General features: G+C 39.2%; 1 protein-coding gene across 2 annotated transcripts in view; it reads right to left on the minus strand.

Annotated features, from left to right (window-relative positions):
- Nucleotides 1-16819, minus strand: part of slit3 (slit homolog 3 (Drosophila)) — a 244250-nt gene that overhangs the window by 105128 nt on the left and 122303 nt on the right. For both annotated transcript variants that reach the window (XM_026182115.1, XM_026182123.1), the window contains one exon: nucleotides 7453-7524. In XM_026182115.1, coding sequence (XP_026037900.1) covers nucleotides 7453-7524 — 72 coding nt within the window. The remainder of the gene's footprint in view (nucleotides 1-7452; nucleotides 7525-16819) is intronic.

Here is a 16819-nt window from a genome sequence, read left to right on the forward strand (position 1 = left end):
TTAAAAGCCTTTTGTATCATTTAAAGTGAATGATATTTGCATTTAATGTCCATTTAGATTTGAACAATTCAGGGTAGGATTTGACTTGCTAATGATAAGTCTGCTTTTAGTAATGTTCAAGGGTACAGGAATAAATTATGGTTTTATTGTCCAGCTTTTTCCACAAAAAGATGCAATCAAGGACATCAACGAGCTTCCATTAAAGTTTCTCTTTATTATTATTATTATTATTATTATTATTATTATTATTGTTATCATTGTTGTTGTTGTTGTTGTTGTTGTTGCTGCATACTAATATAGATTAACTGAATATAAAATAAAATTAGCTTGAAGTGCATTTTAAAAAAAAGAAAAAAAATATTCCGGAAAGCCAGAAATCTAATTTCTTGATGTATTTTAAAACTGATCGTACTTTACTGTGTTTCCTTGTATGTGATTTTAGGTCAATTTACCATCAAAACTAAATTACAAATCCTATCATTAAAATGAAAAAAAAGGACTTTTAGGTGAATGCAGTCTAGCCATGTAAATCCTTTTGCATTCAGACAAAACAATTGACATTTTCTACCTCATCCCTCCATCAACCTACTGTCTCTGCTGATCATGACCTTTAATGAATTAGCCACATCCTGCCATTTAAGGACATGTGTAGTGGGGGCTGGGTTCAAGCCAAGAATCATGGGAATCTGAGTAAACCCTGTCAGAAAGCTGGCTGTCGTGTCTCCATCCTACTTTCTCTTGCGGCACTTTGATTTAAGGACGCTTTCAAAGGGAAGACCATTATTAGTCTTTTTTTTGTATATTTTCATGCTTGGCTCCAGCTGTCCATTGTTGGATGTGGTAAACAAGTTGAAAGTAAACATCTGCACTGGCGGAGACACACTATGATACTGGTGTGTGTGCACATGCACGTAAACGACACAATGTTCTCACCTCTCTCAAAGGCAGTGTAGTCATAATTCAAACAAACGGCTATCTTGCACTGCATTGTGGGTAGGGAAGCATGAAGCAGGGAGATGTTTTACAGGGGAAAAAAACAAAGGAGGCCATGAAAGGACTTCTTTTTTTTTATTCTTACACTGAAATACTGTATACTTTTGTATTTTGCTGAAAAATGGCATATTCTACTCTCTGAATACATTCTTCCAAAGCACCTGGATGGTACTATGAATGTGTAGATAGTGAGCATAGGTGGACCCAGCGGGTAAAATGAATTAAATTTTATCACAATAAAAAAACGGGTAGGATAGTGAGAAAGCAGGCAGATGGAAAACAAGGTACAATATGAGGACTTGATGGCTGCAAAAGATAAAGAGGCATGTCTGTGTGGGCACTGAGGTGTAATGTCAGGGCATATGAAACAGCTGTATTTTATCTGATGGTCTATGTGTCTTTGTAATCTAAACCAGCAGTCCCCAACCCCCGGGCCTCGGACCGGTACCGGTCCGTGAGTCGTTTGGTACCGGGCGGCGAGAGTTGAGGCTCAGGTGTGAAATGTCTGGTTTTCAGGGTTTTTATCGGTTTTCAGCGTTATTTTGTTATCGTTTTTATCGTTAACTCTGTTTCCCTGGGTCTTGTCACGCGTGTTATGAATAAATCTTCTTTTTTTTGGTACCGGTACTAGTTTTATTTTGTTGTATTTATCCGTGACACCTTAAAGGCCGGTCCGTGAAAATAATGTCGGGCATAAATCGGTCCGTGGCGCAAAAAAGGTTGGGGACCGCTGCTCTAAACTACAGCGAAATGCCTCCCAACAAAAGTAGCGCACATTACATACACACTAAATGTATACAGAACATAGTTAATAAGCATTACAGTAGCTGATTGTACATATGAAGGCGCAAATGTTCAGTGCCAAAGATGCTCATGAACAGGTTAACATGACAAGAATTCATTTAAACAAAATCTTTAGATATGATAGTATATTACTACATACAAACCCAGGACACAATACACAAATTTTGACACAGTGTTCAGATGTGTCCAAACTTGAAAAATACCCTTATCATTTCTAGTTTGACTGACAGGTAGGATTTAAGGGAATGACAAGACTCTCTGTCAGCACAAAGTATAGGAGCGATCACACATATACACTCAAACGTCTATACACAGAGGACTAGCACAGAGCCTGTCTCCTTAGGTTAGCGTAAGACTGTAGTAATCACATTTGCCAGGTTCTTGGCTGTTTCAGCAAATTAGTCATGTGATAGTGGGGTCGAAAGGGCTGTTGTGTCTATGTGTGCATGGTATACGTGCCTGTGTATGTGTGTGTTGTGCCTGTATGTAAAGGAAACAGTTCAATAAATGACAATGCTATGGTTGCCACTGGGCCGCTTGAAAGAGAAGAACCAGAAGAGAAAGATAGAAACCCTACCCTCTGAGAAACAGAGTGAGACAAAAAAGATGGGAAGACATGGACTGAGATTGAAAGAGGCAGAGGATAGGGTGAGAGCCAGGGAGAGCTGGCTACATAGTGAGAGGGGGAGAGAGAGACATGAGAAAATCAATGCTGTGTCCACCAGGGACAGAATGTCATGAAGGTTTTTTTACTCCGTGGTATAATGGAGGGCTGCAGCCTTTTACTGCAGGAGTCACCTTGTCTAATGGAGGGAGGGATGGAAGGATAGAAGGGAGAGTAGAGAGGGAAACACTGTAAAAGAGGGAGGGAGGGAATTTAGGGAGGTGACTAATTGGAATAAGTTGGAGACTGAAAACTTTTGGAGAAAGCGAAGAGGATAGAATGACGATGGGAAGCGCTGCAGCTGAAGAGTAGAATAAATGAAAATAAAGAATGATAGAGAAAAGAGAAAAAGGATAGAAAGATAGAGAAAAGGGGGAAATTATGAGAGGGGGAGAAGGAAGTCGTGGACTGAGCATAAAAGAGGTGGCAGCGATGGGAGGATAAACTAGAGAAAGAAAGATTAAAAAAACAGGGAGGAGGAGGAGGTGTTATAAGATGTCAAAAAAAAGGAGACGGAAGAAATGAATGATCCTGGCACAGCTGAGTCGGCCGTAAGTTTGACTGAAGAAGAAGAATGAAAAAAGGATTCACCTTGTAGCTCAAAGCTATTTAGTTAAAAACATTTTAAAAGGGGCTGAGGCAATTTATAATCCATTGTGATTTATGTGACATTATAGCTTTGGTAGAAAATGAAGCTCCAAGTGTAAACGGAGCATGTACGGCTTCTCTATTTTCATATTGGATTGCAACTGTGCATGTTGCTCCAGTGGGACAGACTGTGGCTATACTGGGGAGCACTCAGGTGCACGTGTGAGATGCCAGGAAAGAGCTTTCCCCCTTTTCAGCACATCTTTGGTGGATTTGAAGTCCAGCTTAAAAACATTAATATAAAAATGGTCACAGCTAAGGGATGGAGGAGTTGTTTTCTTTCTGCCACTGATCTTCAAATGGTTGTGAAAGTGAGTCTAAGGTGAAAGAGGTAAGGTGATGTGTAACATTTAGCTTGGATTGAGAAGCGAGAGTGGATTAGATGATCACAGGCCAACCTGAACTCAAAGGTTTGGAGCTAAGCCATGGGAACTGACACTTGCTCACTTACATGCTCACACACACACACACACACTGCAGAGTACAGAGTATAGACAGTTTCAGGCCCATTTAACTTAAGAGTAATAAGCTCCTGTGGACTTTGGCGGCCACATTGAACTTACATCACACTTGGGAGAGGAAACTAAGCAGAGGAGCACATTTGCCTGTAGCCTAACTTTGAATTACCGATCTATGGCAAGATGCATATTAATCAACTCACAGATTGCCCACTGAAAGAGTACAAAAAGCGCATAACTTAGATCTTAATTCACGGATACGCGCATTCCCATTTTGGGATGACAGATTCATATTTGGTCTGTTATACAGAGCTACTGAAAAAAATTCAAACACTTGTAATTCTCTCTGCTGTCCAAGCCTCACTAACTTGTGATTTTACTCATGGGTTGAAATGCTTTGATGAATATAACAGCCCACAACTATACATTCATTTGACATACAAAACCCTCATGTGAAAAGGACAGCTAAAGCGATAGCTGAAGGTAAATGTTTGAATGTCGATTATCAGCACTTGTTAATGATCTAATGAAACAGCATGTTTATGGTTAAGAAAACAGTTTCACCAGTAAGGTTCATTTAGTAGCTGTTTTAGGGTGTTTGATAATGTTTTCATCTGTAATTGTCCTATTAATGTTCATCTTGTCTGAGTTGAGTTAAAACAGAACTTCAAAGTTCATTCGCGACATTTCAGCAGCAGTGGAGAAAATAAATCTCACTTCAAGGTCCATTTAGCAGCTGTTGTGGGGCTTTAGAGCCCATAATACGCCCGTCATCAGATGAATGAAATGAAATAATTGAACCACGTGGTGATGTGTTTTCACTTATCTTCATTAGCGGTAGTTCAGAGGATATATATGAGAGATACAACTGGCGAGCAATCAAATATGATCCACCTTTGCATCACCGAAGCGATTATGGTTCATTACTTTCAAGTTAAAATCTGTTTCGGAAACATTTGCATCTTTTTCATTTACACACTTTACCTGCACTATTTGCACAAGTGAAATATGCAGAGAAAACATGTGGTTATTTAGATTTAATTCTTTCCATCTCATTAGCCCCAGGAATACACTTTTCCTTTCGCCTGTCAGTCAGCATCTATGGTAGCGAAATAAGAATCGCCAAAGAATGGCTTTTTATCTTTTCATAGCTTGTAGTTATTATGTGTTGCTATGTGTTTCCGTCTCTTCCTCTCTTCATCTCCTCTGTCATGTCAGATGTGTGATGAAACATGGCAGCAAACTTCAATTTACACAGAGAAGATTTGTTGGCCTAATCTAATGATTTCCGCAGCAACATCAACTTTTATTGTCGCCTGTTTTTCATAAAGCTGAAGTGTCCTGCAGAACCAAATTTCTATTTTTTTTTCTATCTAATGTTTTCCTGAATCTTTTCTCATTTAGAACATTTCCACAAGAGCCTGTCTGGTAGTTTAGAGACGCCATTGATCAGCTATTATTGATGGGAAGCATTGATTGGGAAGCGTATTGATCTCACTATTGGTGATTAGGAGATCGTGAATATTTGACAGGGGGATATTGAGCATTTGATTTGAGGACAAAACCTTTGTGGACAGGAAGAGTGGTAAGGGAGACAAGCTGATTTAACAGTAAGAAAAGAAGGAATATGGGACCAGGCAAGAAAAAAAAGAGAATGAAGGAGAGAGGAAGGGCAGCAGAGAAGCAGGTTGTAGCAGGTGTACGGAGTAGGAGGTACAAGTTTCTGATTCTGTTTCAAATATAAAAACCACATACGTAGAATGTAATGCTTTGGACTGCATTTCTCAACATAAAATTGCAAAGAAATTGGGGATTTAAATCTAAGGTAAATATTATTATTGTAAGAAATCTCTGTACTAGGGCTGCCACAAACGATTATTTTGATAGTCGACTAGTCACCGATTATTTTTGCGATTAGTCGACTAATCAGATCATGCATCCGTGCAGCTTATTGCACCAGCAGCATCTGCTCTTATATAACTATCATTAGCTTACAGCTTTAAGTGTTTAAGGTCTGTGCTAACTAAAAATAAAGAAAAGATGATAGTTTATTAAATTTTAATGAAATTTGCAGATTGTTTCGGTGAAGTTTAATAAACTCCTTGCTATCTAAAATATAACAGGACACTGGAGTAAATTCTCGAGCATCTCACACTTCTGATAATCAGCTGTCTGCTTGATGTTTATTCAGCTGTGTAAAAACTATAACTTTAATCTCAGCCAAACCGATTTACTCAGGAACAAATAAAATACTGAAAAAAGCCAAACAATAACATTTTTAAGTTATCTAAGTGACTTATATATATTTAACTCGAGTAGCGAAAGACGGCGGTGGGTTTGAAAACGATTTGCCGGGAGTCCGGTGTTCTCACGGCTCTAGTGAGCCTAGCCCCCGGCTAGCTATCGAGCTAGTGGGTAACAGACGTCTCCGAAAACGTCGGAGCGCTTTTGAAAATATGCGGTGTCTTGATAAACTGAGCAGATATTTGAGGTTTACACAGCTACATTCTCACCTGAAAATATGTTAAACGTTTATTTTGTGACCCAAAAAGAATAATAAGAGTAATATTAAAACTAACTAGCTGCCGCCATTGTTGGAAACTGAGCTGGGCCGCACTATGAATTCTGGGACAGCTTCTTCTTCTTCTTCGGGGTTTAACGGCAGCTGGCATCCTTGTACATGCAGTGCTGCCATCTTCTGTTTCAGTCCATTATTACACTCTTAAATCCTACTACTTATTCCTGCATCTTTTGTGATCTTACAAAGCTTCAAACGACGCGTCGACTATTAAATCAGTCGTCGTTCGATTTTGATAGGGCGACGTAATCGTGACTAGTCGACTAATCGTGGCAGCCCTACTCTGTACACAAGGGAAAGTGTGAAAACCAATACAGAACAGGTGTACCCTGGGACCCTCGATTGGCAATCCACTCAAAACAGACTTGATTCTATAGTGAAACTAAATGCAGACTTCTAAAAACTACTGTCAGGGAATTCAGTGTGTTGATGCATCAACAAGTTTAAACTCTTGCTGAAGTGGAGATATGGGAGCTTCATCAACAAGGCTAAAGCTTTTATCAGCCCACAGTTTAGCCTGCATCCCTGATAGAGTGACAGGCCATTACACAAGGGATGGATGACTGGCACATCTGTGCCAAACGAAACTATACACTGTTTTTACAGTAATAAAAACACACATGCATATGACATAATTTACAGAAAAGCCATTGCTTATATCAGCAAGACATTGCCAAAGATAGAGTGCACAAGTGGCCTGCCTATCGTCCTGAGATGTCATCTTTAGAAACATTTAAAAGATTACAAACTGAAAAATATGAAAAAGAAGATCCTAAAAGGTGAAGCAGCTAAAATTCTATCAAGTCTTTCCAGTTATCAAAGAGTTAAAGGAGGTGATGAACCATCCTTAAGGAATAACTATTTTTAATTATTAGCTCTTTTAAGTAGGAATGACATTGTTTTATTGTAGCTATGCAGTAAAATTCAAACACCATACGCATCTTCATTATAGTACAAGTGATTTAAAAAGAAATCCATCCATGCAGCTTACTGGATTTAACTTAAACTCATCTGATGCTAGCATATAGTAAACACAAACAATCTGTTATATGAACTATGAACATCCTGTTTTTATTAAAGTTGTATTTTGTTCACATTTAATGAAGTTGAATATATAAACACAGGAGCAATTAAATGGATGAAGTCTAAATGTGATTTTGTGCTTCATGATTGTGTAATAATCCCAGAGAAAATGCAAAAATGTTTAGGCATTTATGAACATTTCCGGATGCAGTAATATACGATACACATGTGATAGGTAGTGGAGAGGAGAAGATGAAAAAGAGAATTATAATAATTGTGCTTACAGGTTCTTGACACCGGTGATCCCTCTGAAAGCCTTTCTTGGAACTGCCTGGATCTGGTTTTCACTGAGGTCTCTGCAGAGAGGGAAGAGGAAGACAAGAGGATGAGAGACAGACAGGGAGAACGGGAGAAAGAGAGAGAGAGAGTGACCGAAGAAGTGGCATTAGTTGAGGTATACACTTAAGATAGGAGTCAAATGATAAACAAAGCCACAACCATTTGATCTAACACACATACAGCTACACACACACTCACACACACACAGACACACACACACACACCCAATTACAGAACAAAGGCACAGAAGGAGAAAGAGATGGAGAGAGAGGGGAAGAGTGAGAGAAAGGATGATATGACATTTATGATCAGTGGAACAATTTGGTCCAAAGAGCTTCAAAGACAAAAGGAACTATAAGAAATATGGCTGGCACGAGTCCATCTGCTGCCTTGAAGAATGTGTGTGTGTCTGTGTGTGTGTGTGTGTGTGTGTCTGTGTGTGTATGTGTGTGTGTGTGTGTCTGTGTGTGTGTGTGAGATTAATGGAGAGGCAATGCAAGGAAAGAATGAGAAACTATGAAGAGAGAATCAGAGTAAAAGACGCGTGCGTGTGTGTGTGTTGCATCTGTGTGTTTCACATGTTTTTAATGTAGAACTTTTTTCTTTCTTTTTTTCTCCTTTACTGGAGCCCTCCAACAGCGCCTCATTGCTCTGGCATTAAAATGAAGCAATCATATTTTTTCTGAGAAACAGAAGAACACACACACATTTTATTACCGTCATTAAGCGATTTATTTATTTTTTCTCCCCTTTAAGGATTTCCATCTTCCTCATTCTCTCAACACACAGTGAACATGGGATTACATGCAACACCCTCGGTTTCTTTTCTCTTCCTGCTCAATAGAGCCAAATGATTTTTGACATGACTCAGCGGCCTTAAATCTATTAGTTTTGTTTGCGGGGAAGAAGAAGGCCTGGCAGGTAATCAGACTCCAGAAAGCACAGCGTGATTACAGGGAGAAAAGGAAAGGTATGAAATATCGCACGGCTGATCGCCTTATATTGCTGCGAGCTAGGCCTGCGTTGAACAATCATACTATACTACACAAAGCCAATCAGCACATTAATACATGGCTGTGTATTTTAGATAGTCGACATACACTTAGAAAATCACAACAAAGCAGCACAAAAGAGCAGCACAACTCTGGACCTTTATGTTTGATTTAGACATAAATACATGCGTACAGATAAGCACTCAGCATGTGACAAACACATTCATAATGTTTTCTTGTCACACAATTAAGGAACACTGCTTCGTACTTGTCAGTTTTCACACAGACAATAAAACACATGTGCCCACACACACACGCACATCTTGGAAGAAATATGCCACGCTCACATACATGCCGTATATGCTTAAGCTATCTAATTTACACTCACACTTGCATTCATGTAGCCTACACAGGAAGAAAATTGGCTGTGCATTATTCCAGAGCCAATCAACTTTTATTAGTGCCGTGAATGTTAATTGGCGAGCCGTGCTCAGAAAACAGAAAACTCATTTCCTCAAACTAACAAGGTTTCATCGTTTTGGATGTTTCCCTTTCAGCCTTGTGTTTTCTGGCTCATTCCTTTTGTTTGACAAGAGATGAGTGTTCCCTGTTTTGTCTCTGCAGGCCTTGATGGGAAAAGTATGTGCCTGGCATTGTGTAGTCTTTAGGCAAAGAAAATGTGTGCTTTTATGTGCAATTTTGCTCAGCACTTGTGGTAACAAAGAGCAGGGGGGGAAACGGCACACATTTGACAGGCAGGAATGGTATTATGATATTTTAATGTGCAGCACAGCCAGAAAATATTCCTTGTGTTTACACTTCTTGTTTTGAAGGTTTTGACACTTTTTGGGTATAGCCATGTTTTGTTTTTTTCCCTTTTTACTGAAAAGAGATTTTCTTCTTCTTTTGCGTCTTTGGTGTTCCCATACTGACATTGACAGAGCAAATAGGAAGCAGAATGCAAAGCTGTTATCAGTCTTGCTTTGTATTGCACATTCACATTCTCTATCATTCTCTAGTATCTATCACTCTCTCCATCCATCTACCTATCTAACAATATCCATAAATCTATCTTGTTTATCTCTTTAATTTGCATCTCTCTCATATGGCCCTGCGCTCTGTGGACTGCTGACAAACAGAGCAAAGAATAAAAACAAAAAGAAAGCAGGAGAATGAGAACAAGATAAAGGAGGAAAAGGCATTAAAAAGTCATATATCAGATGAGTTCCATGGCTAATAAATCTTTTATCGTTTTGTTTACCCACCATGATATTTATTTGTTATTTCTTCTAACAGAAGGAAAACCATCCAAGTCAAATAAAACCTATTATGAGACTGTGTGTCTCTCTGCCGGCCTTTATGACTCCAGCTGAGTGACTGACACCAGCTCCAGCAGTGCACGGTTTAGGCCCAAATAATAAAACTCATATGTGACAAGACCATGAATGAAGTTTTCATTATATGGATGAGTTCTGGTCATCTGTTTGTGAAAATTATTTTAGGGGTCGCTTTTTTTTTCTTTCTTTTTTTGTTAACTAGCCATGCTGCATCACTGCTTTGGTGACATTTTGTGAATTGAAAATAAAAGACAGACACCTCATCAACATTTTATTGGAGAGAAGAAAAATACGACGTTTTATGTTAGCAAGTAAATCAGGATTCAGTGTGTGATGTGCAAATTTTAATGGGATTTTACACTGCTCAGAATTGACATATTCAGATATTTAAGAATGAAATATTCAAATTGACAGTTCTTGCTGAGACACATTGTGTAGTTTGTTGTGAACACAATGACGTAACAAACTTCACAATGTATGTGAGTCAGTGGAAACCATCGATCCTTTGAGGGCTGGATTCAAACTAAAATTCAAAGTTAAAAAACATGAAATCAAAGTCTGCGCCAACTTGTGTTAATGCGGCTCTCTGGTGTGTGCGACCCTCCAACGTGATTTCTCCAGACCATCACTGACCCATTGCCAAACTGGTCACGGTAGATGATCTTGCAAGCAGCATAGAGAAGAAGAAATTCCAATCCAGAATCTCAAATTGGGGGTTCTGTCATTATAAATATGCTGGGTTTCAAATTCTTACTGTTCTGATATTGGCAGGCAGTGATGAACAATATGATTTTAGCAACCACAAAGCTATTCAAGCGGTAACAAAACGTGAAGTGTGTTGCATGGCTAAGATATGCTGTGGTTGGACAAACTGAAATCTGATAATAGGCTTGATCACTGGCATGACTGGCAAAAAAAAACCCAAGCAAGCAAATGCTTTGATTGACAGTATAATGTAATTTAGGGAATAATTCAAAGCTTAATTCTGAAAATGTGTTATTTAAAACAAAGTTAACACATTGGAAAAAATCTGCAACACTGAAAACAAAAGCAAAAAATATAACGATAGTCATCAGATTGGAATTAAAATGTTTCAAGACCTGGACAGAGCAGAGGAATTCAACAGTAAAAAACCTCAAAAATTAAATATACGTCAATATTTCTAAATGACCCCCCCACACCCCCAGCAGATTTCACCAACAGGTCTCCATGTATTATTCCTTGCGGTGGGAATAAATGAGAGTATAGGAAACACGATGAAGAAGTAACTCACAGAGCTTATTAATGAACTGACACTATGCTGAAATACTGATAATACAATCGTACACACAAACTGACGCCACAATTCAGTGAATAAACATAATTTTTGCTATTACCTTTTAAATGAGGTTTTGTATTTGCTGGTAGCACAGATATTGTGATGATCATAGACGATCATCTCGGAGTGTAAGTGCTGCAGCATTGCATTACATTTACATACTATTTTTTTAACCTTTAAAAAGACTAAATAAAATATTAAATAACTTAACAAAACGAATGCATTTAAAACCATTCAAATCAATGCAAAATCTACTTAAAATCAAGCATTCACATCGGACCCCAATAACCTATAGTAAGACACCTAGTTTAAAAAGAAAGAAAAAAGAGTTCTGCAGTAATAAAGCAGATGCCGCTTTCTACCATTTCACACAGCTTATACTGAGAGTTATTAAAAATTACCCATAATGCATTCCTAAAATCTGAAGCCATTCACGATCCACAGCTCTGTTATGCCATCATGTAGACGGTTGTCCTCCTCTCATCTCTGTGTGAGTCATACCTGCCAACCTTTGAGTAGAGAATGGCTATGATCAACAGAAGATTGGCCTATGACCCTTGAAAAGGACACTCACTGATTGGCCAGCTACAAAGGCACAAACTCACAAAGCCCAAGCATATAGCGGCCTCATTTGGAAAGTGGAATGGTTTGGACAACATTTAAATTATTGGATTTAGCCTCTTTTTTTGGTCCTCCTCCAATACCACAGCATTTGAGGCAGAGAGCGATTAGTCTCCTAAGAATTCTATTAAAGAGACGGATGGCTGTTTGAATTATGCATCAGTTTCATTAAGATGACAAATTCTGTAAATTATATCAGTGATACTGATTATGAAAACAACTGCATATCTTTGAGAAAGAGAAGGATTTGAAGAACTGGATAGAGATAAGACAAACAATACAAAGTTCACCAAAGTTCACGCATGTTGACTTTCGTATCTGTGGGTGCAGATGAATGGCGAAGTAGACTACAAAGAAAGAAAACAAAAGAACAACAACAAAGGGCATCAGCAGAAGAAACAGTCTTCCATTATCCATTCTGTGTTTGCTATGGCGCTTGACGTACTGTATAATTGATAGAATTTTGACCAAATGTTTCCAGACCTCCTTTCTTTCACTACACAGACCCCCCACTCTCAGTTAGCAGTTTCCAGCCAAGACCTCCCCTCTCTGGGCATGGTGACTCTCTGTGGCCCCTCAAAGTCTGGAGGGATTGAGAATGACACCAAGATCCTCCTGGGGTAGAAGTGTGAGTGTGTGTGCATGCGCGCACGCGTGTGTATGCTCCAAGCCATCACCTCCTCCATATTAAGTTCCATTATTCATGTCAGAAGAAACACTCACCAGGTCACCCTTTACCACTTCGGATATTACTCTTAACCCTTTGATGCACACAGAGAACCACACACACACACACAATAGTCTACATTACTGGCATTAACAACAGCATTTCCATCTTTTGTTCCCATACACAAAAATCAAAAAGTGTTCTTTTTCTTGAGCTATTTCCCCCTGCATTGCTCTGTGTAACAGAAGTCACCAGATATTAGATGGATCCACCCTCAGGCTCGTCCAGATATGAGTGAGGGCCACTCAGCCCTGAACTATTGACCTATAACATGGGAGTAGAAGCAGACTTGTTTGATTTCATGTGGCTTTGTGTCAGATGGCATCACAGGAGGTCTTAGTTAGACAGAGATGACAAGAAGGGCAGCAAAGGTGTGTGTCTGTGTGTCAGCTAGAATTTGTGAGCCCCTGTGTGAATGAAACAGCAGGCACGTGAGAGTGGATGGGCAACAATGTATATGCATCTGTGTGTGTCTTTTATTAAAAGATGAAGGAGTGTAGCGGACAAAAAGAAAGAGGACTGACCCTTGGCTTGTCTCCAGGGGACGGATGAAAAAGAGACGGGGGAAGAATAGGTGGAAAATTGAGGGAGAGGAAGAAAAGGAGAGAGTAGAAAGACAGAAGTGGCACGATTTATTTTTTGAAACCTGAGACTTTCAATGGTTAGCGCAAGCCTCTTCGCTTCTCCCTTTGCTTCTTCCTCTTCTCTCACTTTCTTTTTCACCTCTTCCAGCTATATCACTTTCTCTCTCTCCTTTTCTCTCCCTTGGGGGCTGTAACTGCATTTAATATTGTTCCATAAAGAGAGTAATAAATATCGACTGCTGGCTAGCTCATATTCCCCTTGTTTTTTAAGGCACTCTACTGTAGGATAAGACCAAAGTCATGCAGCAGGTATTCCAGTGCTTACCGTGTTTACTGCACATGTGATTTAATATCGTATGCCATCTGTAAACATTTGAATTACTAAGGTGTCCTTTATACCATTTAACTTAGTCACAGTTCATATATGTTAAGGTTTCGATGCCACAGATTGTGAGCTAGAAAGTTCAACCATATTCCCGTGGCTGCAAAAAAAATGTTTAAATTCATATTATAATGTTAAATGACCAGTATTTGTTTTTATTTTATGTCACACTGTGTATATCTATATAGCTTCAGCCTGTATATATGATATTCTCAACACTGACGTATTGGGTGAGGTTAAAAGCTTCTGTTGTTGTATGCTGGGAGAACTTGCTGGCTATAAGCACTGCATATTGGCAGTGCCACAAACATATATCTGGGTGCATTCAAAACTGGACTTAAGCCTTCCCATTATAACCACGGTCTTCAAGTCGCAGCTGCCAAGTGGCTTTAGTTGAATGATTCTGACTTGCAGCAACAAACAGGGGGGATATATTATTCAACGCGTTGGCAGTGTGTTGCAGACAGCAGGACTGCAGCATGGGAATGCATGGTGGAGGTTTTATTTTTTTCATATTTTGAAATCTTAAAATAAACCAAAAGGAATTTTCTCATCGTCAAGCTGTGTAATTCATGTCGTATGGAAAATGATTATGGTGAACGACATTAAATGATCTGTTTTCATTTTTTCAAAGTTTGCACGTTTTTGCTTCGTTCTTTGTATTCATATTCCTTCTTCCACTTGCACTTTACACTGATATGACAGTTGTATTGCTTGTCTTGTCCAGCTCCTGGCAAGAGATGTATGAAGTACACTTTCCAAAATGCAGAATTATCCATAGTGTACATTTCTTCTAGATTGCAAGTGTTCCCTGAAAGCCTTGTATTTACATAATAGAATAAATGTCAGTTTTAGGCAACTGGGAAATGCTGCTGCAAAGATAAATAAAACTACTTCCCATCAGACACATATGACCGTAAAATCTATCTTCAGCATTCTGGCATCTTATAAATGGACAGCTCTAAATGGTTTTTCGTTCCATCCCTCCCTCCTTTTTGCCTTTCTCCTTCCATTCTTTGTAATTCTTCATCAGTCTTTTGACTCGGTGCCCTTGCTACGGCGCCCCATCCCTCCTCCCCGATTCAACTACCCTCCCCATCTCCACTCCCAGTGATTTAATTAAGTGGACCCTTTATGAATAAAAATATTGCCCCCATCTATTGATCATGGCGGATGGGAGGCTGACAGCCCTGGCTGGCTGTAACGGGACAGGACAGCCACTCTTCTTACTCACTCCATTCCCTGGATCTAAGTATGTGTGTGTGTGTGTGTGTGTGTGTGTGTGTGTGTGTGTGTGTGTGTGTGTGTGTGTGTGTGTGTGTGTGTGTGTGTGTGTGTGTGTGGATTTTATAGGTGCGTGTGTGTGTATGAACAGGTGAGTGAGTGACATGGCGTATAATTATGAGTGGGTGTGTATCCCGGCTGTTAAGTGTCTGTGTGCTTGTGTGTCCGTGGGCACATTTGTTGGAGAACCAGCCTTCGGGGAGCTGTAGCATCTAAATCAAACTAAGCGTTCTCAAAAGCTCTCAGGGGCCCTTGCAAATCCTTCGTTGGAGACACACACCTACATAGACACACACGCGTGCACACATTCCTCAAACGCGTCCTTTGATACATACACTGCATCAGCATTATAAATGGACATTGTCTGCACTTTTCGTTTCTCTCACTCTCTCCCCTCTGTTCTTTCCCTTCCTCTATCCATCGCTCTCCGTACGGCTGTAAGTATCTATTATGTTTTGTCGATACTGTAATTAAATTGGACAGCTTAATGCAATTCTCTGTGATCCATAGGCCTTTATGGATATAAAAGCTTTTCTGGCCCCATGCCCATAAGACGTCCAGCAAATTTAGATGAGTTACTATCGGCAAAAGAAGAAAAAAATAGTTGTAGAGGTTAAGGCAGCAGGGCGCACACATGGTCATTTGTTATTGGCTAATTCACTTTAATGTCCCTGACGCCATTTTGCTTTAATACATTTTCTTATTTGAATTGTCATCCACAGGACTAAGCAATATCACTACTCTGCCTCCTTCTCTTTTTTTTCCTTCTCAGTTCTTCCTTTTCTTCTTCCTTTAGCTAAGCGATACTGCAGGCTCTTAGGGACATTTATGGAGCTAATAAAAGTTAGAGCAGCAAAGGATCAAGAGAGGACATTAGATTGGATGCAGGCAGGAAAGATAAATGGAGGGAAAAGAGGATGGATTAACAGGCTGGTGAGAAAAGATAGAAACAGACTATAAGTGCGATAGATGAAGGGATGGGGGTGCTAGGTAAATTATAGAAAGACGCAAATTAGTATACAGAGAGCTAAGCCGAACCACTTAAACGCTGAGCAATCTTTACCAAACCACCAATTTATATATAACAAAACTTAAACAGGAGCAAAATTGAGACTTTGGTGAAATAATGTTTTGACTTCTTCAAAAAGGTAAACAAAAATGCTGCTGAACCTATAAATTATAAAAATAAACCAAATAAAATAGTTTTAATATCAGTCAGTTGTTTTCATTACTGACATGACAACAGCTGTTTTAGAAGAGATGATTTCACTCTTTATCGAGTGCTGTTGTTCTTGGCGTATTCGGTGCACTCTGAAAAGCAAAGGGGCTGAGTATGTTTTTTCCAGTAATCCTTCAATTAAAATGGAAACACGATAATTAGAAAAAGTGGCTTTTACCAGAGGGGCAGGGATGCTTTATCTACTCACATCAAGCAACAATTTTATCTACTGTAGTAATCAGGGAGTTGTGTGATTATAATCTTTTATAAAAAGAAAGAAAAAAGAAAGAAAAATATATTATATTGGTAGCAGGTAACCCAGCTATGGTCAACAAGCATTGTTGGGTCTCAAGGAGTCATTGAATGTTGGGGTTCAATGGAATGTTAATGGGTTAATTAATTGTTCAGCAGTTCTTAGCAGTTGTTATTAAATACAATAAATATTGATCAAATTTACATGGTATTGGGTTAGCACCATCACACCACATCAAGTGAGGCCTCTCTTTTCTTGTCTGCGTGGCTTCTGTCTGGGTATTCTAGCTTCCTCCCTCAGTCCAAAGCCAAGCATGGGGTTGAGCTAAGTGATGATTCTAATCTGGCCATAGGTGTGACTGGTGACCTGTCCAGGTTACACCCTCTCTCTCGTCCTGTGACAGCTACGATAAGGTCTAGTCCAACGATGGATGGATAGATGGAGTATTGAGTAATGTACCCTGTGAGTAACAGTCACTGTGAATTGCTAGGCCATAAATTGGCATCAATATAATAAGCAGGCAAAGGACTACTCCATGTTAAAATAAATAAATGAAAAAGTGAGCAAGAATCTGAACAAAGAAATGGTTTTAAGA

The sequence above is a fragment of the Astatotilapia calliptera genome, chromosome 2 (assembly GCF_900246225.1).
Source record: "Astatotilapia calliptera chromosome 2, fAstCal1.2, whole genome shotgun sequence".
NCBI lineage: Eukaryota > Metazoa > Chordata > Actinopteri > Cichliformes > Cichlidae > Astatotilapia > Astatotilapia calliptera.